The sequence below is a fragment of the Paramormyrops kingsleyae genome, chromosome 23 (assembly GCF_048594095.1).
Source record: "Paramormyrops kingsleyae isolate MSU_618 chromosome 23, PKINGS_0.4, whole genome shotgun sequence".
In the NCBI taxonomy this organism is placed as follows: Eukaryota; Metazoa; Chordata; class Actinopteri; order Osteoglossiformes; family Mormyridae; genus Paramormyrops; species Paramormyrops kingsleyae.
In genome coordinates, this window is record NC_132819.1 from 1,578,011 (window position 1) to 1,591,293 (window position 13,283).

General features: G+C 42.4%; 1 protein-coding gene across 4 annotated transcripts in view; it reads right to left on the bottom strand.

Moving 5' to 3' along the window:
* LOC111837918 (uncharacterized) overlaps positions 1–13,283 on the bottom strand; it is a 67,004-nt gene that overhangs the window by 1,035 nt on the left and 52,686 nt on the right. For 3 of the 4 annotated variants that reach the window (XM_023800383.2, XM_023800381.2, XM_023800382.2), the window contains exons 19-27: positions 10,532–10,682; positions 10,246–10,362; positions 8,427–10,091; positions 6,315–6,611; positions 5,292–5,399; positions 2,575–2,793; positions 2,075–2,186; positions 904–1,105; positions 373–475 (exon numbers count right to left, since the gene is read on the bottom strand). In XM_023800383.2, coding sequence (XP_023656151.1) covers positions 373–475; positions 904–1,105; positions 2,075–2,186; positions 2,575–2,793; positions 5,292–5,399; positions 6,315–6,611; positions 8,427–10,091; positions 10,246–10,362; positions 10,532–10,682 — 2,974 coding nt within the window. The remainder of the gene's footprint in view (positions 1–372; positions 476–903; positions 1,106–2,074; positions 2,187–2,574; positions 2,794–5,291; positions 5,400–6,314; positions 6,612–8,426; positions 10,092–10,245; positions 10,363–10,531; positions 10,683–13,283) is intronic. The other variant, XM_072706005.1, reaches the window with a different exon arrangement.

The window sequence follows — 13,283 nt, forward strand, 5'->3', positions numbered from 1 at the left end:
GTTATCATATCAAGTACTGAAAATAATTGTATGTGCTATACTATTGTACAGCTGGCAGTGCAGTACGTCTGTTTACACCAGCATCACCACAACCACTTATGTAATGCGTTGGGTTATGATGGCTATGACATCATAAGGTGACAGGAATTTTTCAACTCCGTTATAATTTTATGGGACCACCATCATATACTGTATGAAGACCGTTGTTGATGAAATGCCGTTATGCAACAGCTCCTTCTACCCATTTCATTGTAAACAGAATACAAGATAATTAAAATGAAATAGCATTCTATTAAAACATTGATAAAAAAATGATGACATGACACAATATAATTTCAACGTATTCTGTCTGATGAAAGAATATCTTTTTACCTCACTGGCTGATTTATTGCCCAGCTGAGCTGAGAGTGCTTGAAAAGTGTTCCAGTTGGCTCCTTGCTTTTGACAAGTGAGTAAAATCAAACGGTCGGTTTCCCTGATGGACAAAGACACGTCATATAGTGCTTCATTATATGCATACAATGCCATGTTTCATTTAATAGACAGCAGTGTCCCAGATGAGAGCTACCATGGCAATATTCACTACTTCTCTTCCATCTGCATTTCTAGTTATTTTGCCCTGCAGCTGGAAGTTCAGTACATAACTGAGCAATTTTCTTGAAAAAAAAAAAAAACACTCTCCTGGGTCAGATGGTACCACATATCAAGTTAATCATATGGCTTGAGTGTCAGAAGATATCTCAGAAATTTTCAATGTACTTCCATAATGACAGCATTTTACTAATATACATTTACTTAACCCCATTATGTCTTATGTTTAAATAATTTTCATGCATAACCTTTAATTTATTCTTAATCAGAAGATCTGAAAATTCCCTACAGGTAGATACTAGTTTGGCTTACCTTGTCCACACAATGACTTTCTCACCACTTGGTGTGAGGGAAATGTTTTTAGCAGGAAGTACAGGATCTGCGAGTGGGCTGCTGTGGGCCTGCTTGGGACCTGGGGGGTTCTCACTCTCTCCTCTGCCCTCGCTGACTTTTCCATCCACTTGCTCCATTCGCTCCTCCTCCTTGTTTTTTTCTGTGTGTTGGAGGACTCTGTCTTTAGGATCAATATTTCATACTTAATTTGATAAATGCCTATGTTATATTTTAGGGCTGAGCAATGTGTGATATATACCAGCATCATATGTTATGCACATGCAATTTTCATATCGCAAGGATTGTGATAGTCAGCTGGGTTGAGATCAGACTTACTCATACCTACATACCAGATATTATAGTGTGGTGGGTCTAAGTTTCACTAAATCATTCTTACTTTGTCATAGAAAACAAAACTTAGCAAGCATTGCAATTTTAACGATTGTTCGCAGCTTTTCAAGATTATCTAGTATGTTTAAAAAATCAGTTTAAAATTCACCTCCACTACTTCTGCATGAACACTACATGTGTTCTCTGAGTGAATCAATCATTTTCATCCTTGCTGTTTAAATCACTCATAGATGGGTTGGCAAGAAATTTATTTTTGCTTTATAAATATCCCAGTATTTATTACAACAAAATCACATCAAGATATTTGTATTTTTCCAATATCATGCAGCCCTAGTATATTATAGCATTTTTTTTCTTCCATGCTATCCAGGTCTTCTGGTTCTTCTCACCAGATCACAATTAAAGCTTGGGTCTCATAATTTGTCCACAAATATATTATAATTACTTTCTTTTATCGTTGTTTTTCTGAGATGGTAATTTTTTTCAAGACAGCAGTTGCACTGTGTTTCAGAGGCAGGCTATTTGATAACCAATCAATAATGAAGCACTCCCCTGCTTTAGTACTTTGGGTACTGGAACTTTTGGTACTGGTACTTAAGGGAAAAGGAAAAGTACCGAAAGTACCCATACCAAAAGTATGGTACCTGGTGCAGTGGAAAAGCTCCCTTAGAGCCATGTGTGTATCCAACCAGTTCCCAAAGAGTGAAATGGTATCTGTAATTGTAGAGTATGAATAAGTTTGCTTATTGGATGGATTTCTTCACCAGTCAACCCACACTGAAGTGCACTTTGTTCTAACCTCTCTCACCCTTGAGCTCTGTGCCCCACTTTCCTTCTCCTGGGTGAGTATGGGCTGGAGGGGCCTTTGTTGGGATGGATGTGATATAATGACTGTTCACCACCCTGGAAGACTTTTGACAGAGAAGCTATGTTATTGCTATGACATTACACATTTCAGTTTTTAATTGGGATCATTCAACACTGTCATCATAAAATTACTCCTACCCTTCCTGGAATAAAAAAAAGACAGCTTTTAACACTGATGGCTTTTCTTTTAACTTTGTTATTACGGGTGTCAGTGCCCTTGTAAATAAACCATTAAGTAAACACTTTCCTTTGTATTTTAGTGACTATACTCTAGACAGAGTCATAGTAGCAACAGAAGCTCCAAGTAGTTCTGTCATACCACCAATAGAGGCATAGATAATTAACTTGAATATGAAGTAACATGTACTCATTAAATCGTAGTATGAAAAACATGAGCCAGTAAAGGTGTGCCTCATTGACACAACTCCAAACCTTGTTTTTCCTGTGGATACTGAGTTTCTCCATGTTACTCCTTGATATTACAGGTGAAAGCTTGAAAAATCCCTTTGTTCCCTCCAGGTTCAAGTGTTCAGTGGCCTCCTCAGGCTGGCTCTGGTGTGAGGGGCTTGGATGGTGCTTATTAAAAAACATCCAGAATTCTTTCTGCAGACAAGGGCAGCCTTTTAAATGCTTGGAGATGTGTGCCTTCATCTATAGAGAGACCAGGAAAATAATTATATACACAAATGTATGTATGTGAATTTATATACATACATACATACACACACATGCACACGCACCTGTATTCATGTGTTTGTGGGGACCATCAATTCATTTCAATGGGGAAAAAATCTTTGGCTTCTGTATTCTTTTGATGGCACATTTCTTAGTCACAGATGTTTACAAAGTTGAGTTTCCCCCTTGTGGGGACCAAAAAATGGTCCCCACAATGTCAAAATGGTAAATGGACTGCATTTATATAGCGCTTTTCTACTCCTACAAGTACTCAAAGTGCTTTACAATACATGCCTCACATTCACCCATTCACACTCACATTCATACACCGGTGGCGAAGGCTGCCATGCAAGGCGCCAACCTGCACACCGGGAGCAATTTGGGGTTCAGTGTCTTGCTCAAGGACACTTTGACGGGGTCAGGAGGAACAGATTCTATCACATTGTGGGGACCAAATGTCTCCATAATGTAATACATACATGCCCATGCCCATACACACACACACACACACACACACACACACACACACACACACACACACACACACACACACACACACACACACACACACACACACACACAAGTAGACTAAAAAATTTGATCGCGTTACACCGGTCTTATCCTCCCTTTATTGGCTACCAGTTAAGTCTCGGATTGACTATAAAATACTGCTATTACCCTATAAAGCACTGAATGGCCTTGCACCAGAATACCTTAGTGATCTGCTGACCTCATACAACCCTCCGCGCTTGCTTCGTTCTCAAGGCGCAGGATATCTCTTAGTAGAAATAGCTACGGCAGGCTGCAGAGCTTTCTCCTATAGAGCTCTCAGCTGTGGAATGGTCTTTCACCGGATGTGCGGGTTTCAGGCTCACTCTCAATATTCAAGTCTGGACTAAAAACGCACCCGTTTAGTTTAGCTTATAGGGACACTAGTTCTAGCTCTAACTAACTCCTCACTCCCAGTCAAACCTAAAGTGTGAGGTGTAGAGCTGGGTGGGGATCGGTGCCATTGGCTTTGGATAAACTGAATTGTCAGTGCTGTCATTTCAGGGACTCCCCATGCCTGCATTCCCACTTGCCTCTCCCTCCTACTTATGCTGCCATAGCCATATCTGCCGGAGCTTGTACATTGCACTTACATATTGCACTCACCTAACTGTTAGCACTGCCTATAGTCTCCCCTACTTTGACTAATTGCACATTTTATTTCCCCTACACCTCCTGGGGGGTGCTGCCTGGAGACCTCAATATATCAAGATGTCCAGCACACCCTGCTACATGTGACGTCGCCACTACCAATGACATCCCTGCATCCAGCTCGCCGTTCTGCCTGTGTCATCTTCCATGTATGACCCGCTGCCTTACTTCTGGTTGCCTGGCGATTGGAGAGCTTGGCACCGGCTTGTCATCTCCCCCCTGCCCCCCAGTTGTCTCTCAAATTTTATGATTTGGACAGTATGACTTGGCACTTAGCCATCTCACCAATTTGACTCTCCCTGCCGGACCCAGGAGGATGGGCTCCCCCTTTGAGTCTGGTCCCTCCCAAGGTTTCTTCCTTCTAGGGAGTTTTTCCTTGCCACTGTCACCTATGGCTTACTCACTGGGGGCTTTGGGTGGGGATGCTGTAAAGCACTTTATGTAATGTTGTGATAATGCGCTATACAAAAATAAATTTGTTTGTTTGTGTTTGTAGTAGTAAGGTAGTAAGGAGCATGCACTGATTACAAACAACTTACAAACAACTTTGAAATGACTCATTACTAAATCTTTTTGCCGTTTAAAAACACATTTCATGTCTTCTTTGGAAAAAAATCACTGTTGTAATATTGTAATTGTTTTCCAATATTGTAAACAGCGACACCTAGAGGCCAGAAGGAATGGCCAGCTTGTCTGGTGAGGCCAGGGGAGGCAGAAGTTAAGCTTCCTCAAAATGGGTGGGTCTTCTCTAGTCATCTCATACAAATCAATGTAATAGTTTTTCAAAATATTTTTCATCTGCTAATCCTTTATTGGCTAACACATATGAAATGACATGACAAGGGTGGTATACCTGCTTTACGAATTAACAATCCTTAACTTCACATTGTGTTGGCACAATGAATGATTTTTGGTCCAATGAAAAAGTTTTTTCTCTTTCTCTAGCATTTCATTGTAGTGTAACAATGCTAGCGATCTAGATATCTATCTAAAATTTCATTGAGTGTTTAGTGTCCAATTTTGCCAAATAAATGTATGGGGCAAGGTGTTAGCTGAAATTAACAGCATGAATGAGCGACACGGCTAGGAGCAGTGCTTAGCGTTTTTTTATTAATTTTAGTTTTTCTTTAGAGAGCATTAATGCAGAACTTCAAAAGGTTCTCAGCCACAACTAATGAAGATTAACTATGATGATAAGTAACTGTGATGATAGGTGTTGTTAAGTATACTGAAGGTGAATGAGTCATGGAGAGCCCCAACTCTCCTCTCTGTACCTCCTTTTGGCCTGTGCTGCTGAGCTTGTGGCTCCCCTGCAGGACAGCTAGCACCTCCTGGTAGCAAGAAGGTGCATCTCCAATGCTGCTCTCCAGCTGCTGCTCAAACTGATCAGAGGGGGCAGCAGTTGATATTAGAATACAGGACATCATTCAAGCCTGTTATCACTAATTACGTTATAGGCTGCTTGGGCATACAACAGCATTATTTTACTTTAATGCTGTTAAATGAAATAGGTTGACTCCTTGACAGCTATATGTTTGTTATGTACTATTTGCCTTGCTTGTATGTCACTTATATAAATAGAGAGATGGACAGATTTAGTGATAGGTGCTTTTTAGGCATGACCTGACCATTTGTACCAGGCCGCATTGATGGGCCTGCTCAGGCTGCAGGACGGTGGCTACGCCCACAGCATGGGCTACAGCGGCAAGAAGAGCTGCACTTCACCATGGCCTGTGCTGCTCTGCTCAGACTCTCCTAGGATATGCAGAAACTGTTCTAGCTTGCCTGGAATGTCCTGCAGGGCCACACATACCTTGGCAGGCAGCAGCAAGGCACAGCGCATTAAATAGTTCATATTCCATTCATCAGTGCTCTGTTACACTCCTTTTTGCATATATACTACATTTTGGGGCATGTCTGTGTTTGCATACAGCCACGATCGGCGCATGTGTACAGCAATGACATTCCACCTATCAACTTCTTTTGCATGAGTGCAGTCGACACACACTGCACAAAATATCCACTAGACCCAAAATTTGGGCTTCACATGCAGTCCATTTAGACTGCATGCCCCCCCCCCCCCCCCAACTGCCACCACCTCCATGAAAAAGTATTTCAAACAATCATGAAATCACAGAATATAAAAACCGATCCCTGAAGTGGATGTGTTACAGGAGCAGATGATGATAAATACTTGATAGTTACAACAGAAGACGACGACCCAGAAATTATTTAAATCTAAGCTGCAATATGAATTCCTCAATCTGTTTAACAGGAGCAGGGGCGGAGTGTCTTACCTGGTTAAGGCTGACTTGAGCTAAGGCCACATCTTTCCTCTCCATCAGGGGGGAGTTATCCACATAATCTTTTTCCCTGTCAAAGGTGTGGGCCAGGTCTGCTACCAGGGAATCCTCTCTAACTGGCAAGAGTACAGGCCCTCCCTCATTAAGCTCCACCTCTTCCTCCAGCTGGAAGTTCTGGTTAATAGAAGTAGTGATTGCGCAGGAAGTGCTGTGGGGACTGGAGGATTGTGGGTACTTGTCCTCCTGTAACCTGCTCTCCGAAGCTAGCCAGCTCAACTTGTCCATGGTCTCCTGTGAGGTACAGTAGCTTCATGAATACTATAGTGTTTCTGTAAACTTTATATAGACACACAGGTGAAACCAAAGCAGCATTAAAAAAAACACTTACATAATAAAGTACCCAGGCCTGTTTTTACCACATTTAAATAAAAAAAAACCCCCACTATTATTACAGTGATTAATTATGACTCTAGAGATTCATTATATAAGGGTCCACATAGGGAATATAAGCACCGTCACTGCACTGTCAATGAGGAATTCTAGAAATTATTCTGCAAAACATCGCTATCTTAGTCACATACACATCAGTAGTCACCATTCCTGTTTCTGGTTTTATGACTTAGGTATCCAGGTTTATCTAGCTGGTTAAATACCAGTAAATGTTTCATCAGAAGCACTTGACAATTAAGGTGATAAAATTATGTTATACATCTTCCTGGGCTTAAGCTAATATGTAGCAGAGCATGTGAGCGGAGTGGAGCGGAGCTTGAGCGAGGAGTTGAGCGTACAGAATTTGGTCAGAGCGCGGAGCGGTTTTTAAATTAATTTCGCTCCAATACCGCTCACACTACTCTGAGGCGTGCCCAAATCTATCCAGAATTCATCTGTATAATTATCAAGACTGTTACACAAATTGGCCGAGATGGAATTCACAAAGTATTTCACAAAGGAAACTGATAGGTCATACAAGTGTACTATTCTTATCAAACAAATAGATGACAATAATGTAGAGCAAGAACAACAATGTGGTGAAACTTTCAGTGAGTAAAGATTCACTTTGGAATCTAAAAAGGCCTTTCTCGGAAACATGAGTGTGTGCTACGCGAACACGCGGAGGCCAGAGCAAACCGTGAGCAAGTTTTATATGGTTGTAGCAAATAAAAGTATAAAAGCCTATAAAGCAAATATTGGTAATCAAATAAATTATTCAAAGTAGGTCTAATATGATTTTTTACATTCACGCAACGCTGTCAGTGAAATTTTATTTTATAGAGAGTCGCAGCAGCAGCATCAACAGAAAAAAAATTGAGGAATTTAAAACGTGGATGCTTAGCCTGCAAATTATTTAGGCTATTAAGCCCACTGATTCCTTTATTTTTATGCTTATTTTTGTGTGGAATGCCATTGCCAAACCTGTCCGTTGCTGCCTGTATGTTTTTAAAAAATAAATATTTTCTGTTCTGAGTGACAGTGTTGCCATTGCTTATGATATAAGGCTTCGGTTTAACGTGACATTTGTTAGGCACGCAGATTATTTATCTAGGGTGACCAGATAATCCATGTCAGGGAGGACACTTTGAGCTACTTCGGGTTTTACAAACTACTTTCAAATTGAAAGGCTCCTGTGCTCGGCTAAATAGTTCAGCTCTTCTTGTGCTTTGACTGGTTTGTTTCCTTGACTGAAAGACTCATCCAGCTGTTTCACATTAGCATTAGTGACACATGCATGATTATAGGAGACTGACCAATCAGCACACAGCAAGAGCTCAGTGCTCAAGTGAAATCCAGGTCCGTTTAATTGAAATGGTAATTTACAATTCCTGTCCTAGCTCAGAGTGTCCTCCCTGACACGGATTATCTGTTCACCCTAATTTATCCCTCTTTTAAACTGGAGCGAGCGTGGAGCGATTTGACTGGAGCGGGAGGAAATTTTAGTGGATCGAGGAGCGGTATTGATCGGGGTGGAGCCAACAGCCTCGTGAGCGAGGAGCGGAAATTCTCACTGCTCCACTCCGCTCACATGCTCTGATATGTAGGTCCATGCCATTGTCCAAAATCAAGGAATGAAATTACCTGGACAACTCTGATAAACAGGAAAACACAAACCTGCAACTCAGGCACAGAGAGCACAGACTTTTCTGAGGCTGAAGACATTGCCTCCTCATCTTCATCTTCTGGCTGATCTTCACAGTCCTCTATTTGACCATGGTTATGACCGCCCCTCCCACTCTGCCCATCCTCCTCTATCGTGTCCCGTGCACTGTTCTCTTTCCACTGCATTCCCTCCTGCTCCCTGGCTGTTTTTCTGTTTCTGTCACTGCCCCTCTGTCTTCTATTTTCTCGCCATTTTGCATCACTTGTCCTCTGCAAGGTGTCACTATGGCTGTCCAGACTGGAGTGTGGGCTCATGGATGATTCTGATAAAGCCAGCAGCAGACCTCCATAATCATGTCCGTCCTCCTCCTCTCTTATTTCCTTTTCATCCCATCCTTTGTCTTCCCAATGAGAAGAGTCTTTGGATGGAGACCCCGCAGTCAGTGACAATTTCCTGTAGCCCAGTGTATCAGGGGTATGAGAGATCCCACGGTTTCTTGGACTGGCTGTTGCAGCTGAGATCCGGTGCTCCCTAGTACCCTGCAATGCTGAAATGTGCTGGACCTTTGCCTGATTCACAGCCTGCTTCAGGCCTATGGCTTCTGATGCCATGCTAGATCGGGGCCCAGATAAAATGTAGCAGTCCTGGGATGGAGGCCCTGGTGTACAGGGTCCTTCTGTGTAATCCACTCTGGCATCAGGAACATCTAGTACGTCAGTTTGACCCAAAAAGGCTGTGCAACTAGGCCAAATTCTGCCAGGAGAAGCCACAACCTCATCAGTGATTGAATGGGTGGGGCTGTTTTTGCTACACCTCTGTGCAGGAGTAGAAATGGCATGGACCGAATGAAGGCTGGGAGTCACTGGGAGTTCAGCCTTGTTGCACATGGGGACTGTGGAAGGGATTAGGTTTGGGTTTGACTGTAGGGTAGCAGCAGGAGAAACAAGTGGCAAGGGAGAGAAGAGCAGCGTTTGAGTAGGAAGACCTAGGCTGGAGGGACGGGTATTTTGGGGAACTGGGAATATTGGTCTAGGAAGCTTATAGGACTGGTCCAGGGAACCTGAAAAGCAAGACACTGGCTCCTGGATAAGCAAAGCAGACTCAGTCCCTGTCAATCTGCTGTCAGCAGGAGCAGAACTAATGATGGGGGCACTTACAGGTGTGACCAGACTGATGACAACAGCAGGAGAACCACTGACACAGCCCTGGCCAGGTGCCAAACCCAGCATTTCACTTCCACTGGATGCACAGACATTTCCCACAGTGGCTCTCCCTGTCAGATCAAACACATTCAGTGCTCCACTCACAGCCATAGTGAGGAACTGATGCTGAGGTTTAGGTGGGGCAGGCTGGATGGGGCACAATTTACGTTGGGGCATTTGCTGGACACGATCCTCTGCACAAGATGGCACTATTTGTCTTTCTGAGCTCAAGGTGGCACTGTTCACAGAAGCAGGGGCTGAAATTTGGCAGACACTAGCTTTAGGAATGGGGGCCGATTGTCGTAGGCATCTGAAGCCAGCAGGCCGTAGGGTGAGGGTCTCTGGGAGGGAAGGTGGATAGCGAGTACCACTAGGGAAAGTGTAAGAGCCCTTTCTTTGACTTTCCAGAGTTATGTCCTCAGCTGATCGGTGGTTGTACTCTTCTACTACTTTAAAGATGTGAGGCAAGCTCTTCTGTGAAAAGAGAGGAATAGTTCACACAGCACATACTGTAAGCATCTGATAGGTCTATAGCACATACTAGAAATGAGCACCTCAGCTGAATAGATAGACTACTCATGGAACTCTAATTAACCTCATTCTGAAGCACGCTTAAAATCCTCCATACCCTCAGCCACATGGGAAGCACCATCTCCTCTCTCTCCACTGGGGGGCACTGTTCTTCCGGTGTCACTCTGCTACAAGACAGCAACATACGTGGAACCTTCTTGTGCTGATAAAAGAACTTGAGATGAAAGAGAGAAAAGCAGGGTTCAGTTTGTGCCGAACAGACTTCACAAAGGAAAACCTTCACTACTAACTCTCAAGGGAAATGCTGTACTATACCGCAACACAGACCTCTGATCATAGGAGAACCCACAAAAAAAGAAAGCAGTGATACCCAGGTGACACACCTTCACGATGTTGGCAGGGGAAGTAGGCTGGCACATGTCGTGGATGCGCCTGCGGATTTGTCTGGGAGATTTGGTGATGAGAAGATACTGGCACATGAGCTGGTAGGGGTTCACTGTCTCACTGAAGTTTCTCAGACTTTGCGCCAAGAGGCTTTTGGGAAGGAGGACAGAATGAGGGTCCCATAGCTCAGAATCAGTGCCTCACCCTTGGCCATGTGCACAAGAGCAACCACAGTGTATCTTCATGTTCTGTATGCAATACAGAGTGTGTGTGTGTGTGTGTGTGTCTATACAGTCATTGACAAAAGTCTCGTCACATAAGGACATAGTAACTTAAAAAGGCATATAACTTTATTTCTAATCAATCAATTGTTACAATGAATGGATCAATTTAATGCCAAGGGCGTTCACATTAATGACTGGGTGCAAAATGAAACAGTCAAAAAGTGTCCTGATGTTCACAGCTTGTTAAAGTCCATAACACCTGTTTTTGCAAGGACAAAAGTCTTGTCATGTCTTTTAATGATTCAAACAATCACAGATTAGAGGTTCACCTGTGACAAATATTGTAATTAACATAATCCCAGGTGTGTATAAAAAGAACCCTAAGAACACCAGACCTTCACTTGAAGTGCAACCTGACTTCTGACAACATGCCAAAGATTCAACCACAGACCAAGTCTGCTGCTGAGGTGGCAGACATCGTTAATGTATCCAAACATCAAGTGGAGAGGATTAAAAAAAAGATATGAAGAAACTGGTGATGTTCATGACAAGCCCAGGTCAGGCAGACCCCGTAAGACAACTCTTTGAGAGGACCGTTTGTTGCTTCGAAAGTCCAGGGCCAACCCTTTTTCGACTGCAGCAGAGCTACATCAGAACTGATCACCAGAAACCGCTGTGTCTACAAGAACAGTTTCTCGAATTCTCGCACGCAGTGGGCTCCATGGCCAAATTAGTGCTCAGAAACCAGCATTAACAAGAACACAACAAAAAAAAGCATGTTGAATTTGCCAAGGCCCACAGCTTGCAGCAAGGATGGACAGAGGCAAAGTGGCAGAAGGTTGATTTTTCTGACGAATCATCCATTGAACTACATACCAAATGCCGCAAATACTGCAGGAGACCTGTTGGAACCCGCATGAACTCAAAATTCACCCAGAAAACAGTCAAGTTTGGTGGAGGAAAAATCATGGTTTGGGGTTACATCCATGGGGGTGTTCGAGAGATCTGCAGAGTAGATGGAAACATCAACAGCCTGAAGTATCAAGATATTCTTGCTGCCCATTACATTCCAAACCATAAGAGAGGGCAAATTCTGCAGCAGGATGGTGCTCCTTCTCATACTTCAGCCTCCACATTGAAGTTCCTGAAACTGAAGAGGATCAAGGTGCTCCAGGATTGGCCAGCCCAGTCACCAGACATGAACATTATTCAGCATGTCTGGGGTAAGATGAAGGAGGAGGCTTGGAAGACGAAACCAAAGAATCTAGACGAACCCTGGGAGTCCTGCAAAACTGCTTTCTTTGCCATTCCAGATGACTTAATCAACAAGTTATTTCAGTCATTGCCAAGACGTATGGATGTGGTCCTCCAAGCTCATGGGAGTCATACACATTATTATTTTTTTTTCCAAGGCACCATGGCTTTATGTTCTGATGTTATTGTAGCATGTTTGTGTATTCTAAATGAAGTATATGTATAATTTCTACATTATTTTTGTATATGACAAGACTTTTGTCCAGGCAAAAGTTGACCTTTCTGTCCTAATTCCATGACAAAACTCAATGAATGATGCAAAGCTTTATTTTGGTATAATAAGCATAATCTAGAGGGCTTTGCCTTTTCTTATAAGCCATTTCTGATTCCAACTGATTAACTACAGGTCAAGTTATTATTTGTTGTTCCTACAACTTGGTTAAGCGACAAGATTTTTGTCAGGCACTGTATACACATAGCTGCTAAGGTGGTGTCCTAATTGTGGTACGCCCATTATAGTCTTAAAAACAAACAAAAAAAAACTGTGTCACATTGAACAAAAACATCAGCTTGGTAACTGAATATTACAGTGAATGTAATATCCATTTTTATTATCTTCCTTTCAGCAGTATTTATTCACAAACTCCCTGAACATGTACAGTGCCTTGCAAAAGTAATCATCCCCCTTGGTATTTTTCATGTTTTGTTGCCTCACAACTTGGAATTTAAATGTTTCTTAATCTTATTTTATGTGATGGATCTGCACAAAACAGTCTAAGTTGGTGAAGTGAAATGAGAAAAAAAATATATAAAAAAGAATAAAATAAAAATTAAAAAATTAAAATTGGCATGTGCATATGTATTCATGAAGCCCCTAAAAAGTCCTGGTACAACCAATTACCTTCAAAAGTCACATTATTAGTGAAATGAAGTCCACCTGTGTGCAATCTAAGTGTCACATGATTTGTCAGTATAAACACACCTTTTCTGAACACCACTAAGCAAGAGGCATCACACCATGAAGATCAAGGAGTTCTCCAAACAAGTCAGGGACAAAGTTACTGAGAAGTACAAGTCAAGGTTGGGTTATAAGAAAATATCCAAATCTTTGATGATCCCCTGGAACACCATTAAATCATCTTCAAATGGAAAGAACATGGTACCACAACAAACCTGCCAAGAGAGGGCCGCCCACCAAAACTCACAGACTAGGCAAGGAGGGCAAAAATCAGAGAGGACAGCACAGAGACCAAAGGTAACCCTGAAGGAGTTG